Source organism: Odontesthes bonariensis, chromosome 11, assembly GCF_027942865.1.
Source record: "Odontesthes bonariensis isolate fOdoBon6 chromosome 11, fOdoBon6.hap1, whole genome shotgun sequence".
Lineage (NCBI taxonomy): Eukaryota > Metazoa > Chordata > Actinopteri > Atheriniformes > Atherinopsidae > Odontesthes > Odontesthes bonariensis.
In genome coordinates, this window is record NC_134516.1 from 36658854 (window position 1) to 36676422 (window position 17569).

Sequence of the window (17569 nt, forward strand, 5' to 3'; positions counted from 1 at the left end):
CTTGTTGTGTTTAATCAGGGCTGTGACACAGAGAGCCTCAGATGCTGCCTGAAAGTCAGTACAGTGGGCACAAAGCTACCATGACCTCTGTTTTACCCTGAAAAAGATCTCCCTTATTACAGAAAACAACAAGGAGAACACTTAAGCCTTGTTAATGGGACAGACATCACATCTCACCCAAGGCTTTCGCACTAAAAATGAGTATTTTTTAAAATCCAGATCACAAACGTATGATGAACAGATGGAAATACCAAAGGTCCAAAATAAATGTCTGGCTAGAAAACTGTTAGATGCATATCACACCACCCGTGGATCTATTGCCCCTCAAGTCTACCATTCACTAGGTATATGGGCTTTGCTTTGTGGCAAATCATCAGCCCCCCCCCCCCCCCCCCCCCCCCCCACTCACTTGAACATGATTCTTTCTTAGTCTGGCGTGAGAAAGGTATTGTCTCATTTAAAGATCTCTACATAGCAGATATGTTTGCCTCATTTGACCAGCTCAGAGCTAAATTTGATTAGCCAAAAACACATTTTTTTTAAGATTTTTACAGGATTGGTAACCACATTTTTATTTTTATTTTTATTTTTATTTTTATTCTTATTCTTATTCTTATTTTTATTTTTATTTTTATTTTCTATATTTTATATTTTATATTTTATACTTTATATTTCATTTTATTTTATTTCATTTTATTTTATTTTATTTTATTTTATTTTATTTTATTTTATTTTATTTTATTTTATTTTATATTTATTTATTTATTTATTTATTTATTTTACTTGTCTGTATGCTGCAACTGCGAAGTAATTTCCCAGCTGGGATGATTAAAGTACTTCTATTCTATTCTATTCTATTCTATTCTATTCTAAACCAGATCATTTCCTGCAATCCCTGAACAACAGCCCATAGATACTCTGTTCCCAACAGATCTATCTCACAAAGGCATAATATCTATTATGGATATGAAACTCTCATCTTTTCAGACAGCATCTCTTGATGCATTGAGAGAAGCGTGGCAGGCTGATCTATGTTCTGATATTTCTGCATGTCTGATGTATCATTTTCAGTTGTGAAAACCAATAAATAAAGGGGGGGGGGGAAAGAAAACTGTTAGATACATGATTCAGTTCATCAGGATGAACTAGCCTAATGAGAGGTGGGCTGTAAGCACATCACATGGTCTTATCTTATCTTTCTTAGAAAAGACGAAAAAACTTATGAGTTTGAAAAACGTTTGTCCGATTGAAACAAGCACATAGGTCATTTGTCCACATGTTTAAATGGGATCCATAATAGTGTGCAGTAGTACAGCCCCTACAAGTGGAAAGTACCATGGCACAATCATGCACAGCCATACACCTCTGTGGATGTAAGATGGAGATGTGAGAACTCCAGGGGCCTCGTGCGCAAAGAATCGCACGGATTTCCTACTGAAACATGTTTTGGAAGTCCAGCACTTTACCTTTACAAGATTTGGTTTGGGAGTTTTTACTCATTAGTCTCCCTCCTACGCAACTGGAGAGCTGGCTGGTAGTGCTGCGTGTACTGTCATGTTTTTCAAGTGACTCAGGAGGCTGTGGGAACACTTTGTGCGATTGGAGATGTGCTGAATGTTCGCATAGAGGAGGGGGTGTAGAGACGGGGGCCATATAAGGTATTCAAAAGTATTTTTCTTATACATGTTGGTCTGGGGAAAGTGGGTCTTCGGGTTAGGGCTGCGGTCCTGTGACCTTAGGTTGAGATAAAGTGGAGTAGGGAGGGGATATGAAAGAAAGGAATATTTTAGTTTAATTAGTGGGAAAATAATTTTTTCAAATTTTTTTTATTAACATTAATTTTTTATTATTTTTCTAGTAATGGCCCTGGGGAAGGATTACTTATACAAGTATGAAAAAAAATCTATTACAAGTTTTAGAAATGTGTATGTTTAATTATGCAAATTAGGCATTATCTCATTAAATATGCACACATTTGCATATATTTCCAGAAGATAGATCTGAACATATGACAAAGCCAGGTGCAAAATTCTTTTTTCATTTTGTTTACACACAAAATTAAAAGAAAATTACAGAGGGATTTCAGGATATCTGCCTTCATTTTCATAGGAAATCAAAATATGCTGTCCATAGCCTAAAAAACATTGATTTTCGCCATATTTCTTTTATTATAATGTCACATAAATCAGGCCAGGAATGATTTATCAACAAATCCCTCTGTAAATATCTTCAGATACTGCTAAGTGTATAACTGGAAAGTTTGACTGTTTGACTTAGGGTTAGGACTTCTGGTCCTGCGACCTTAGATAAGGGCAAATGGAGAGGTGTCTAAAATGGAGAAAATGATGTTTCTGTTTGGGATGAAATAATGTGCTCACAAAAATTTTGATTATTGAGGCTTATCAAATTGTTCATTTAGAACTTTGTTGTCTAAATGAGTTAGGCTGTGAGTCAGTGTAAAGATTTGCACAGCTTCTTAATAATCTCTAGTGTAATGACTCCAATGTAATGATCCACTACTGTAAGTATTAATTACCTTGTAAAAGGGAATTATTTTAACTTAAATTACACTAAACGGTCATCAAGGAGTGCATCCGAAATACTAAGAAAGGTACAAAGATTGTTCTGAGAGCTTGGTAATCGAAAAGTGATAATCCTGTCTTTAAAGCATAATAGGCTACCAATTTTTTTTTTATTGATTTTTTTTTTTCAAAATTTTTGTTAGAAAATGGTTTTGGTTACATTCTTTCTACAACATGACCATCAGCGTCGTATTGCTGGTTGCCTTGGTTACATGTCAAAGCACTTCCTGGTTTTGTTTGGCCTATAATTGCATTGAGTTCATTTATCCAGCACCAGTTGATTACAAAAACTATTTGAAGCACTTGAAAGATAGTTTAATTAATTCCAATTCTCATCTCATTTAATCAAAATTGATCATGTATAATTTTATTATGCAAATTAGTCAAACAGATCATAATTGTGTTCATGTAATTTGAGTTCATAAAAGTTGTGATAGTAAGGAAACAACAGATCTTACTGAGTCTTGTCTTTGTTTCAGTCTCCTGTCCTTAGGAGAGGAAAACTGTCTTTTAACAGGAAGAAACCAAAACCAGTAGCTTGGCTAACAAAAGCATCATCATTTGGGCTAAACCTGACCATCACCCCTTTACAGGGCAAGTGACTGTTTTTGATCACTTGTTACATAGATATGTATAGAAGGGCTAGATGTCTCGTCCGCGTTGCTGGTCAACGGAGTGGAACGTCCGCAGATGGCGGCCATCTTACCACAGGCAGCTCTCTCGCCGACAACATTGTGTTGATGGTGAAACATTTAAACATTCAAGACATAACTTGCTTAATTCTCAAACGTTTAGGTTATTATAAACATCAAAGTAGTAAGCTAATTATCACACTACAGACGAAGTCCATATTTATTTTTTTAAATAAAAACGTAAATATTTCACGTTTATTTGCCCCATGACTCAACTTTATTTATCCCTTGGGATGACTCCCTCAGGGAAATTCAAGTCCTCAGTAGCTCCAAACACACACGTAGGATCTCTATAAATCTAAAATACAGTATAATATAGAATAATTAATATAATATATAATTAAAATATAATTAATATAGAATAATCTAAAACAAAGTGTAAAAAAAGAATATAGGCTATACAGGATATACAAAGTAAAGAGAGTTAAATAAAATAAGTTATAGCACTATCGTTGAGTTATTGCCCATATTGCACTACACTTGTGTTAATTACACATTGTATGCACATAGTCTGACCATAAATAGATAAGATATTACACAGTAGTGACGTGAATTATTGCACAGATGACCAAATAAATAAAATATCGCACAGGGTCTTTTAGTATGTAAAATAGTGTAAAATCGTGGAGATTTCTGCGAGATAAGAGTAATAGCATCAGAGCAGATCACTTACCGTAACTATGGTTACCTCAGGTTTGACTGTCTCCCGGACATCTCACCCTGTGGTAAGATGGCCGACTTGTGCGGATGTTCTAAACTCAGACGTAACACATCTAGCCATTCTATACATATCTATGACTTGTTACATGCCTATGAAGTAAACTTCACATGCAGTTGCTCCCACGGCCACTAGAGGTCCCATATTCGCCGAACAGATGGTTTTCTCTATCTGAGGTACTGTCGTGGTTCACAAACTGCAGAGGTTGTATTTTGTTGCGAAGAACACAATGTCTTGATGATGTTTGGTGATTCAAAAACAGGCAACCCTTCCTGGATTTAAAGACAGTTCTTATCTGAAATCATCTTCAGGTCTATTCATCCATCAGTCCAAAATAACAGACAGTAACGTCAAACAGAATTGAATTAAATTACATCTACTTTGATATGTTTTAGCATCTGAAAATCCAAATTTTGAATAATATCAATAAGGTGATGCTTATGTCAGCCGCTGAAATTGCACCTGCAGTTCTCTGAATGCAAGAAGTAACAAAACGAGTTGTTTTACTTCATAAATGTCTCAAATGTAGGAAGTTATTTACTTTAGAACACGGCTGGAAAACACAAGGAACAACTAGCACTTTTACTGGGAATGCACAGGAGGCACAGAGGTGATTACTGTTGGCTAGCACCTCGCAGGTATTCATTATGAAGGCTGAAGGAAATGCATTCTGATACATTTAGCCCTCAGATTTGTCCTGTGATCTTACGGCCACCAGGGGTAAGTGCATTTAAAGCACCCTTTAAATATGTCTAATCTTCTGGGACAGGCTGGTCCACCACAGCTTCTGTGGCAGAAGTCGTGTTTTACAGTCATTACCATGGAGCCAATCACAGTTTGACTCATTGGTCTGCTGTCATCCACAATCTGCCACATGATGTGACCCTCTGATGTCTCACTACTGCACCATCACTCAGGGGAGGTCATTAACACCAGGCCTGCCCCATGTGGGCAATAATACTCTCTTCTAATTACAGCCGTCCGTCCGTTAGAGCGTTCCGCAGACTTGGATGGAATTCTCTTCCTCTTCCTTCGTCCCTGGAGCTGCTTTGACCTGCCCTGTTATCTGAAGTCTGAACATGGCTGCTGCTGAGCTTCTTAAGCTTATCCCAAGCCTTTCCACTCTTGTTAGTCCCCTTGATAATGAACATTTCTGATGCAAATCCATGATCATCTGGACCGAGAATCCACATCTTGAATTTGTGGAGGAAGTAAATGCTCTTTAGTTTTTGGGATACAGCAGAAATGCTGGAGAGGCGAGGCTCCATCTACACTAGGGCTGAGAAATTTTATCAATACGGCGATATATATCAATTAGGGCTGGGCAACGATTCAAATGTTTAATCTAACTAATCACATGATTTCCCTGATTAGTCACGATTAATCGCATTTGTACGCAGAATCCAAAAATAATCCAAAAGTAGTGTATAGCTTTTAGCATTTAGTTTTATTTTAAATGTGCTGCCATATGAATGAAAGTGCCATAACATTTGTTGTGCAAACACACTTTTAACATCAGCATCTTTCTGTAGTTTTTATGTAGAAGCCTCGCTCCACTGTCTGTTTCCTTGAATGACTTGCTGCTATCAGTTGTGTGTTTTGCCTTTAAGTGATATTTTAGACTGGAACTACTACGCTGAGAAGACAATTCAACTTGGCTGTAAATGTGTAAATTAGTTTTTTTAATATTATTTTGAAATACGTGCTTTTATGTTGAAACAAGTAAAACAGGAAGTAGCGCCGGTTAGCTCCGTGAGCTTCACACAGAGCACCTGTAGCGGTGATGTCCAACTTTAAAATGAAAATGGCCGAGTAAAAGTTCCGTGCCCTTCTCCATGTTTGGTTGTTCCACAGCAGAAAGCAACAGACTTTTACAATAATTAAGCTTTATTAAAATATATCTAAAATATTTATCGGCGTTTAAAAATTAATAAGTTAAAGCGATTATAACAGTCCTAATATCAATATTTCGTTTCCCGATAAAGTATCGATTTTTCTGCCGCAAGTATCGAGTTTTCTTTTTTTTTTTTAATCTATTATAAAAATTTTTTTTTAAAGCAAACTTTATTGAAAAGTCTGACTTTTCAATAAAGTTTCAATTAATAAAAACACAGAACATTAAGGTGATACAATACAATGCCAGGGGGTCACATTATACAAAACAGTGATAAATTAGTTGATAAAAATGTTGTATAAAGTGCACAGCTCTCACGTTTGTGACATGTTCGTTTGTTTCTGTTTGTCTGGCGGTGTTGTCCTTCAGGTTCAAAGGTCGGACCACCGGTCCAATCAGCGACGATTCATGTCAAATCACACTGTCCCTTTTTCCCCCCAGAAAATGATGTAATCGTATCGAATCGTATCGAATCGTATCGAATCGTATCGAAACGTATCGAATTGTATCGAATCGAATCGTATCGTTGGCTGAATATCGTATCGTGAGATTAGTGTATCACTACATCCCTAATCTACACTCCACTTTCTCTTCTTCTACAGTTTAATGGCACCCAAATAGATAATCAGAACCCGCAATCTCAAAAAAACAACATCTAATATTTTCATTACAATCATGGATCAGAACAAGCATTCAGATTATCTGATTGTATTTCATTGTATTTCGGAGAGTAGCTGAAGTGTTTTTTTTTGTGGGCAAGCATTCATTTACCAACAATGGGCACCAGAAAGGAAAGGGTGACACTTACTGGATGCACTATGCAGTTTGGAAGTATTTTCCTAGAAGAAGAGCGCTGACCAACATCCTGAGGGAAGCAGCTCTTCTGATCAGAACATTCTGAATGAAATCAAAGTGAAAACAGGAGGATTTGTTTGACTCAAGTCAGTTTCACTTGAAGTTTCATACTGTCCACATTTAAAATATTATTTAAATATGTAAATATTTAAAAAAATGTATTTTAAATTAGTTGGTACCAATTCATAACAGAGGTCTTCTCAAGGCACTTTACGAAAAACGGAGAGATCCATCTTCTGCACCCGCTTAATCCAGCTCAGAGTTGGAGTGTACCCCAGCTACCACTGGTCAGGAGGCAGTTCATCCCAGTAGCAACACAAAGACAGACGAGACAAGCAATCACACTCATACTCACTCCTGAGGTCATTTTAGAATCACATATTAACCTAACATGCATGTTTTTGGACTGTTGGAGGAAGGTGAGAACCCACCCATACATGGGGAGAACATCAAACTCCACACAGATAGAACCCGACTGAGACTCAGACCATGAAGCAGGAACTTTCCTGCTGTGGGGCGACACTGCTAACCACCACACCAACCTGCAGCCCTGCCTGGATTCAGGGAAAGAACATTTTCTTTTCTCAGAGGAACATTAACCGTTTCAAAATACTTTGTCTTGTCTGGCTACAAAGACGAATATAACTGGCTGTCATCTGCATAAAAAAATGGAAATTCTCTTAACAAAGGAAGGACCTGTGCCAAAGTGGAACACACAGCTCTTCGTGGCATTCAGCCAGGTCCCGGAGACATTTCCCTCGGTCGTATGCGTCACTCATGCTGCGCTGCCGCCGTCTGCTGATGACACTCTTTAACATTAGACTGGGTGCACTAATATGCCGTGGCATTTTGATAACACTCTGATGGCATTTTCAAGACTCTCCAATGTCAGCTCAGATGTTCTGTGCACAAGTAATTTCAGCTGGAACACCTGTGGAGTGACTCGGGGTGTTTAACTCCTCAACTGGGTTTAGAAGAATCCCTTTATAAGACTGACCCTAACCCTAATCTAACCCTAACCCCTTTACAAGACTGACCCTAACCTAACCCTTTACAAGACTGACCCTGACCCTAACCTAACCCTAACCCGTAACAAGACTGACCCTAACCTAACAAAGAGGGTAGGTCAGAGGGCTTCGGCGTTCAATTCAGTTGTGCGAAGGTGCTCTTTGGTTAGACTTATTAGTCACAAAGGTATGAAGATATCCAAGGCACTGTTCTCTTTGCGATGCCTTTTATGTCGGACGCACCAAAAGGTGCTTGAAGGACCGTGTGGCGGAACACAAATATGCAGCGAGAAGTGGCAATTGCGATTACGCCATTGTAAAGCACTTTACAGAAGCACATCCCAATGGACCTGCTACTTTCACCGCAATAGGCATTGACCACATCCCCATAAACACAAGAAGAGGGGATAGACAAAGACTTCTTAACCAAAAAGAGAGCAGATGGATTCATAATTTAAAAGCCATGTCGCACCCGGGTTTAAACGATAGCATTGATATGATTGTGTTTCTTTGATTAATATTATGTATGTATTTCTAGTAATTGTTTTAGGAATTTGTTGTGATGTATTTGTTTCTTGAATACTGTGGTAAGGGCAGTAATGTGCCCACTATATTTGATTTGGGTACCTACGCAAGCACCGGACTGGAGAGGGCGCGCACGTTTCACAGGCGCGCATGATCTGGAGACCTGGCGACGCACACCTGAACATGATGTTCACATGCATATAGGGAAGTGGGTGGTGTTTTTTGAATTTGTTTGAAGCCCTGATGAAGGCCATTGCAGGCCGAAACATGTTAGCAATTTTATCTGTTCTGCTATGAACTAGCTCAGTTTAATTAAAAGCTTTTTAACAAAGAAGAAGAGTGCCTTGGATATCTTCATGACCCTAACCTAACCCTAACCCTTTGCAAGACTGACCCTAACCCTAACCCGTAACAAGACTGACCCTAACCTAACCCTAACCCCTTTACAAGACTGACCCTAACCCTAACCTAACCCTAACCCGTGACAAGACTAACCCTAACCCTAATCATTTACAAGACTGACCCTAACCTAACCCTTTTATAAGACTAACACTAACCCTTTACAAGACTGACCCTAACCTAACCCTAACCCTTTGCAAGACTGACCCTAACCCTAACCCTTTTATAACCCTAACCCCTTTACAAGATTGACCCTAACCCTAATCTAACCCTAACCCCTTTACAAGACTGACCCTAACCCTAATCTAACCCTAACCCTGCCCTACCCCTAACCCTAACCCTTATCAACAATAATCTAGCTATGGGATAGCCAGTGCAGCACCTTCAGATGCGGTCTAATGAGAGTGAGTCGAGGCTCTTTGATGTTCCACTTCATGCATTGGAACTCTGATACTTTGCCTTTCACATTACTGGGCACACTGGGCTACTGTACATTTTACTATTGAAGCCACGTGCAGTTCGTATGTGTTTGAAGTTTTATTTTTGCTGTTACGATGAGAAAAATATTCTTGGTTGAACTGCTTTTCAAGAATAAATTATGAAATTCTCCTTTTGTTCTTCCTATCTGATGCAGCACAGCCGCTGGTCAGGGGATGATTTATTAAGATGGTTTTCTTAAATGTGAAACGTATTTCATCACTTTATTAAGTATTCATTCTTCTCTTGTTGATAAAAAACAGTGGCGGCAGATTTCTGCTGTTCCAGAAACGCTCTCCCTTAAGATTTTACTTTAAATAGTTCAAGGGCTTGAATGATTTGCAGATCTTTTTGATTCAAATTCCAGCCTAACTTTCTGTGAAACAAAGACGACACCAAGCAGATATTCTGCTGCTCATGCTGGGAATTTCACTGCCATTTCTCCAGTGTGTAAATATATTCTTTTCTATTCACTCAAATGGTTTACAGTGTTTTGTTCTTCATTTCTACTGGACGTCATAACAGAGACGTTTTAGAAACTTAACATCAGCATGATCTGTCTGACAGGTTCTGACCAGGTTCTGACCCACGCAACAGTGTTGAAATCCGTCAGGGAGGCCATTCAGGGAGGCTGTTCAGACTTGTGGCTGGTTTCACTCTGTGCTTTGTCATGACTGACCTACATTACGCTTCCTGCCCGTGAAAGCAGCATTTATGCAGAGAGGGGAGGGAAGCAGTGAGTCCTGCTGCTGATGGGTCTCCTCTGGCTGTCACTGACAGCCTTAACCCTTCCTGTTGTCTAGCGGGTCAAAAGTGAGCTACTACCATGTTTAGCTGTAGAAAAAAATACCTTAAACTTTTCCTAAAGGGACCCCATCATTAAGAAAAAGTCATACTTTATTTCTGTTTATGTTTCCATGTTGGCTGTACACCACTAGGGTACAAAGATTGTCTTATGCGTAATTTTTGACCCGTGAATTATAAAAACATTTAAACACCAGAAAAAAGTTCACTGTTTTTTTCCCTTTCAATATAATTAATTCAGAAGTAATGACTTCACATTTATATAATAGCAATAATAAACCTTTATTATGTCAAAGAAAACTGAGAAAACAAGAAAACTGTTGGTCCAACTGACAGTTGGTTTTATGGTAAAAAAAAAAAGAAAAGTGTAATCCTGAAAACTGGTGATTGTCTTTTTGTATTGTGTAACAAAAAATACATGATAAAAAATGTATTGAATTGAGTTGAATAGATAAATAACAGGTGGTTTCATCATACAAAATAGATTTTGGATTTAAAATTCAATTAAGTTGCTTTATTTTGGGGCTTTGGTAGGGCGGCTCATTTTTTACCCGTAGGACAAGGGGAGTAAACACAATGTTAAGACCGCACAAAGGGTTTAGAAGACCCAACAATGAAGCAAAAAGAAATCTGTAATGGCCATTAATTAACCATTAACCGCTGTTTCTTGTGCTCTACTGACCCTAACATCCAGAAGATTCCCCACATCGCTGCTTTAAATGCTTAAATTCAGCTCTGCTCTTCTTTAACCACCACCTCCAACTTCTCATTGGAAAATAACACGAACCTGACACCCTCCTCACCGTCTCTGGCAGCTGTTCCGCTTTCCAGTTAAAACACCGAAAGGCCTTCAGGAAGCTCACGGTCCATTTTGGGAATTACAGCATGAAGGGAGAGGACGTCAGACTCACGGAAAAGGATATTTCCATATCACCGTGTCTGTCTCTGTCATAATGTTTTCCTAACTTTCACCTCTGGTTGAAAATGTGTCTACTTTCTCGACATGATTCTCCCCCTGAGGCGTGTTTTCAGCCAGCAGAGCTTTTCCATTTAAGTGCTGACAGCCCCGCTCTGATAGAAACCGCAGGAGGAAAAATATCCTCCGCATCTTCAGATGATGCTTTGGTCGATCTCTGGTACTGGTGTTTTTCTTTTTATCTCACTCCGTGCACTGATATCACACATGTATCAGTGATGTTGAAATGTAAAGAAAAGTCAGGAGTAATGTAGCCTGTAACACAGGTGATACAGACTCTTAAGAGAGAGGCACATAGGCCAGAGGTGGTACAGTCACAAACTGCCATGCTAAAGTTGGATTGACCTTTTCGCTCTCATATTGGAGGTATAAATCTGTGCCGTTCTATTTACATAGTGCCAGTTTACATGAAGTAGAATGAAAAAGTAGGGCTAGGCAACGATTAAAATGTTTAATCTAATTAATCACATGATTTCTCTGATTAATCACGATTAATTTGTACGCAAAATCCAAAAATGAATCCAAAAGTAGCGTATAGCTTTTAGCATTTAGTTTTATGTTAAATGTGCTGCCATATGAATGAAAGTGCCATAACATTTGTTGTGCAAACACACTTTTAACATCAGCATCTTTCTGTAGTTTTTATGTAGAAGCCTCGCTCCACTGTCTGTTTCCTTGAATGACTTGCTGCTATCAGTTGTGTGTTTTGCCTTTAAGTGATATTTTAGACTGGAACTACTACGCTGAGAAGACAATTCAACTTGGCAGTGTTTACATATGACTTTGGTTCTGTCGACTCCGCCGTCTGGAAGAACTTTAACATGAAAATGGCCGAGTAAAAGTTCCGTACCCTTCTCCATGTTTGGTGGATCCGCCGATTACTTTCTTATCAGGTTCTGCAACAGACAGCAACAGATTTTTACAAAATAAAAGCCTGTGATAAACAGAGTTTTACAAAATAAAAGCCTGTGAGCAACAGACTTTTACAATAATAAAATAAATAATAAAACAGGGGTGGTCCGTGGCGTAGTGGGTTGAGCAGGCGCCCCATGTACAGAGGCTATAGTCCTCGCTGCAGCTGGCCCCGTTTCGAGTCCCGCATCGGATGGCCCTGTGCTGCGTGTTGTTCCCCCTCTCTCTGCCCCCTGCTTCATATCCATTAAAGGGACATAAGCCCCCCCAAAAATTATACATATTTTTTTAAATAAAATAAATAAAACATGCGTTAATACGCGATAAAATATGCGATATAATGAGTTAACTCGCCCAGCCCTATGAAAAAGCCAACAGTTTAACCTGGAAGGTCAGGTAAATCCCTGCAGTTGCCCACCAACTCGCCCTTTCGTTCAGAAATCCTTTCATTTCCTGTTTTTAGGCATCTCGTGTTTTTGTTACAAACACCTTTAAGGCTGCCACTGGCCTTGTAAGCCTCTGCCTCCCCATGACCAACCGGATCAAACAGCCACAAGCCGCCGCTCCGCTTTTCTCTCCTTTTCTTACTCGGTGGTCTTCGCCCCAACTTTGGTCTCGGTCAGCTTGCAGAGAAGCAGCCGTCTCTGCCTGCTTTGGCAGCAAAGTTCTCTGGCCTGGCAGTGAGGTGCACCCAGCTGCCCAACTGGCAGCATTTAGAAAGCCACTTAATGGGTTTAGGCATATTTGCTAATTTGTCAACAAGTTGTGGGATAAGGAGGTTGCTGCCAAGCGGGGTGGTCTGGGTGGAATTTGTACTGGGCAGACAAATTCAAAGGTCTCTGCATACTTGACAATTTGCCCCTTGTGGCGCACGGAGCAGCAGAACTGTATTTATCCATTTTATTGTCTTTCTTTCCATTGGTACGGAGCCCCTAAAGGGATATGGAGGTATTTTTTTTTTTATATAAAGTATTGCAAGATCTCGCAAAAGTTTTTTTCCCACGTCAGTGAACCGGAAGGAAAACCAGACACAGCGATTTCAGATGTCTCTCACTTATGTCAAAGCCATGTCTACGTGCAAGAACGGATTTGATGTCTCTATATGTTAGGCCAATACTAAAATAGAAATCAATAAACTTCTCCCACGGATGATGGGTAGGCTCCTCCATCGCTGTGTCTGTTTTACTTCCGGTTCACTGACGTGGGAAAAAAACTTTTGCGAGATCTCGCAAAAAAAAAAATCCCTCCATGTCCATTGGAGATTACATTTGAAGGATTTTTTTTTTCACACGGCAGAAAAAGGAAGATCCAGTAAAGGAAACCTTTTGATGTAAATGTGGTGTTCAAAGGCCCCCTTCCTGCCTTTGAAGACGCTGATGCAGTAGTGTTGCGTAAGACGCAGGAGCCCCTCCGTCAGTCAGCTCATTTCCACTTCAACCTAGGAAGGGGCTACATTTGGATGTAATGAATGAACGTAATCATTTAAGGAATATGCACACTGTAGGGCAGGAGGAAAAGTCGTGGGTTGGGTCGTTGGGGGTTCATTCTCTGGATTTTGGAGGTAAATAATGAACTGCGAGGTGCCTGTGAGTGCTCTGTAACTACAGTCCACTCACACATCAGCCAGTGTTGCCAAACTACTCCCACTCCCCTCAGTGTCCAGCTGGGATCACATTTATGGCCGTCGTCGATACAATCTGGGACAACTCGTTCCAGGATGACAGGGTCCGACAGCCACGCGAGCGCAGCAGCTGTGTTTGCCCCTAAATGGCCCTTTGAGTGTATCTGTGAAAGTGTTGTCCAACAATAAATGGTGCTCTTTATGGACAAATGCATTGTTAAATGGAGACATTTTGGTTCGGGCTCCATTACACTGAAAGATAAATGATGGACTGTAATTAAATACAGCTTTTCTAGTCTGGGTGACAAGCCACATTCACCCATTCACACACACTCATACACTATGAGTGTCTACAGTCAGTTTTTCCCTCTTTCACACACATTCACACCAATGGACAGAGGTGGGTAGAGCTGCCAAAGATTGTACTCAAGTAAAAGTACTGTTACTTCAGAATAATATGACTCAAATAAAAGTAAAAAATAGTCATCCAAATAATTACTTGAGTAAGAGTAAAAAAGGTGAAATAACTACTCAAGTACTGAGTAACTGTTGAGTAACGTCTGATTTATTTGTTAACACAAGCCTTCAATCAGACGGACAAAAATACTAAATAATCATCTTTAGGCAGATTAGAGTTCATCCAATTGATAAAATAAATTAAAATGAATTAATTAATTACAAAATAGCTTAAATTAAAATAATCCAGGTAAATTCAATAACTTCAATAAAAAATAAAAGAGACTTAGGAAATGTTTAAAACATATGTAACCCATATGTAACCTAAAAAACAAACATTCACCTATCCATGGGGGAAAAACGAGTTTAGGAAACTTACCACTACATGTTTCCTCAAGTTAGATGTTGAGTTTCTGCTGAAATGTGCGTTTGTTTTGGTTGACACAGAAGACACATAATGTAGCTGCTGTTTGGCACTCTTTGTAAGGTAAACATGCTTTCAGTATGAGGCCTCGTCTGCGTCTTCATTTCCCACCGTTGATTCTGACATTTTTCATCTGTTTCTTTGTTTGTTTGCTACGACTGCTAATGCTAAAGCTAACCCGTCCCGCCACTGAGATTGAGTATGGTCACTTGACCAGACTGCACGTCTAGTCTGATTAGACGTGCACGTGCAGTCTGGTAGAAGGTAGAGCCTTTGGCGGAAGTCTCTCTCTCTGTCAGAATAAAACATTAAAATGAGGCGTACGCGGGGGGATAAAAATAATGAGGCGTAGAATACCAAAGAGGTAAGAAGAAAAGTAACGAGCTCATTGTAGCCTAATGTAGCGGAGTAAGAGGACAGTTTCTTTGTTTTTCGTTGCTGGTTTGTTGGGAGCTGTGTTGAGCAGCGGATGAACTCACCTTTGGGTTCCTCTTCCTGCAGAAAGCGCAACCAGCTGTGTTCAAACAATGTCTCCAAGTCAAGCCACTGAAACATTGATGGAGGAAGTTTCAGGCCTTGAAACAAAAGCAAAAGCGCCTCCGCTCTCTCCACAGTGAAACGAGTCCCGTTACGTTAAGCTCAGTGCCCCCAAAAAAACGGTTGAAAAGTTCAACTGAGATCTGCTCTCTCTTTGTGTATTTTCATCAATCCAGGTTTCCTGAGCACGGGAGACCAGGCGGCCAAGGGCAACTACGGTCTGCTGGATCAGATCCAGGCTCTCAGGTGGATCAAAGAAAACATCCAGGCCTTCAAAGGAGACCCGAAGAGAGTGACCATATTCGGCTCTGGTGCCGGGGCGTCGTGCGTCAGCCTGCTCACCCTCTCACACTACTCAGAAGGTTCGTGCTTCTGCTCACACACTGGAAAAAATCAAAGTCTTACCAAGTATATTTGTCTCATTTCTAGTCAAAATATCTCATTAAACTTAATATCAGACACAACTGCCTAACAAGTACCATTTCAGCCAGATATAGGGACTTGTTTGAAGACAATACATCTGGAATATCTTGTTAAATGAAAAAGTCTTGAAAACAAATTGTTTTGACTCACATATCATATGAAACAAGCTTTTTTTTTTTTTACATTTGAAGAGGTTTTTAAGCTAATTTCAAGATCACTTTTATCTCAAAAGTCCTAAATATCACATTTTATTTCAAGAAATCTTGACAAGCGGATTTTGTTGCTTATTTCAAGCAAAAACGTTTCGTATTTGTTGTTTTTTTTAACTTATTTTTGGAGTGGCATTTTTTCCAGTGCAGCCAGGCTGAACGCTCAAAGCAGTCCTTTCTTCCCTCTTCTTCTTTAATTCATGCATGCTTTCAATCTCCACACACATCTTCCTCTTATGTAAATGTAAATGTACTTTATTTATCAGAGATGGGGACTCGAGTCACTGTGACTTGGACTCGAGTTGCTGTTTTGATGACTTGTGACTTGACTTGACATAAAATAAAAGACTTGAGACTCGACTCGGACTTGGAAGTTAAAGACTCGGCACTTGACTTGACTTGAGACACAATGACTTGAATGACTTGAGTGTTAAGCATCTAGCATAACTTCCAACTTTGTTCGTCATTTGAAGATCAATTCTGACCAGTAAGTGCTTGTCAAATGAGCTAATATTAACCTGTTAGCCTAGTCGGCAGTTAGCTAACGTTAGCTTGATATGATACGGGGTGGACAGGTTGGACACATTGGCCAATGATGTTTACTGAAAGTTACTTATATCTTTGTGTTTTCACTTTATTAAGATAGGATTCTGCAGGTTAAATTGCAATAATAAGGTGACTTGACTTTGACTTGACTTGACCAAGAAAAAAATACTTGGGACTTGAAAGCTAAGGCTTGAGACTTGCACATGTGTGACTTGGTCCCATCTCTGTTATGTCTACAGCCCTTAAACAGACAATCCTTACGGTGTACCAAAGTGCTTTACAGCAGGTAATAAATAAAGAGAAGAAGAAGTAAAAACAAATAAAAACAATAAAAGAACAGTGAAAGCAACAGAATACAAGAAAATCCATAAAGATAAAATAAGATAAAAGTGTCATCATACTACTGGGTATTAAAAGCAATAAGTAGATTTTTAGCCCAGATGTGAAGAGGCCCAGGTCAGAAATAAGACGCAGCTGGACGGGGGGCTTATTCCAGAGCCTGGGGGCAGCTTTGGGAAAAGGCTCGGTCACCCCAGGGTTTGTATTCTGACCTGGGCACTTCCAGCAGAAACTGATCTGCTGACCTCAGAGCTCTACCAGGACTGTTAAAAGCTCAGATAAATACGACGGGGCGAAATTTAAAAGCAAACATTAAAAGTTTAAAATCAGTTCTATAAAGGACAGGAAGCCAAAGGAGGGAGTTAAGAACAGGAGTGATGTGCACACGTCTGTTGGTGTTGAAAGACGGGCAGCAGCGTTCTGCACCAGCTGAAGGCGGCTGAGAGAAGACTGGGAGACGCCAACATAAAGAGCATTAAAATAGTCTGACCTTGAACTTATTAGGGCATGAATGGCTTTCTCAAGGTCATGACGACTTAAAAACATTTTAACTTTGGCCAGGAGACGCAGCTGGAAAAAACTAGTCTTGACAACATTGTTAATGGCTGTGTTGGAAACCGCCTACTACATACTTGCAAACGGCATACTCATTCGATTTACCCACTGCATTTCGCTCCTGCCCGAGCTGAAATCAGCCGGCCTGAAGCTGATTTCGCTTAAGCTCTAAACTCTGTAAACTTTAGCAGCATTTGAAACATTTTCAGGCGAGAAAGTAGTCGTTTAGATCCCCAACGTGTTGAAAACCTGACAAAATACCGGCTGTTTACAATTTTGTTCCCACGAATTCGGCGCTACTAAAGCTAGCCGCAGTGAGCAAAGCACTTCCTGTTATTTTCACAAAATAAAATACCTGTTGCCTTTTATCATAGGGAAAGCCATTAGGATACAATTGGTGCTTTTGTTTTAAAAACAGGAAGTGAACCTACCCTCGTTGTAGCTAGCTTGAAACTGCCGTTTTGACAGGAAATGACGATCGGCGACGTCACGTTACGTTGCATCTTGAGTAGTTTGAGTATGACAAGTAACCACATGATGCAAACCCAACATTTCGGCGAATCTAGTATGCATCCGGGAACTTAAATAAAGTTAAACTTAGTAGGAGTAGTGGGAGTA

The 17569-nt window shown here is 39.7% G+C and overlaps 1 protein-coding gene across 1 annotated transcript in view; it reads left to right on the forward strand.

Annotated features, from left to right (window-relative positions):
* Window positions 1-17569, forward strand: part of nlgn4xa (neuroligin 4 X-linked a) — a 146361-nt gene that overhangs the window by 109645 nt on the left and 19147 nt on the right. Inside the window, exon 4 of the mRNA XM_075478105.1 lies at window positions 15056-15241. Coding sequence (XP_075334220.1) covers window positions 15056-15241 — 186 coding nt within the window. The remainder of the gene's footprint in view (window positions 1-15055; window positions 15242-17569) is intronic.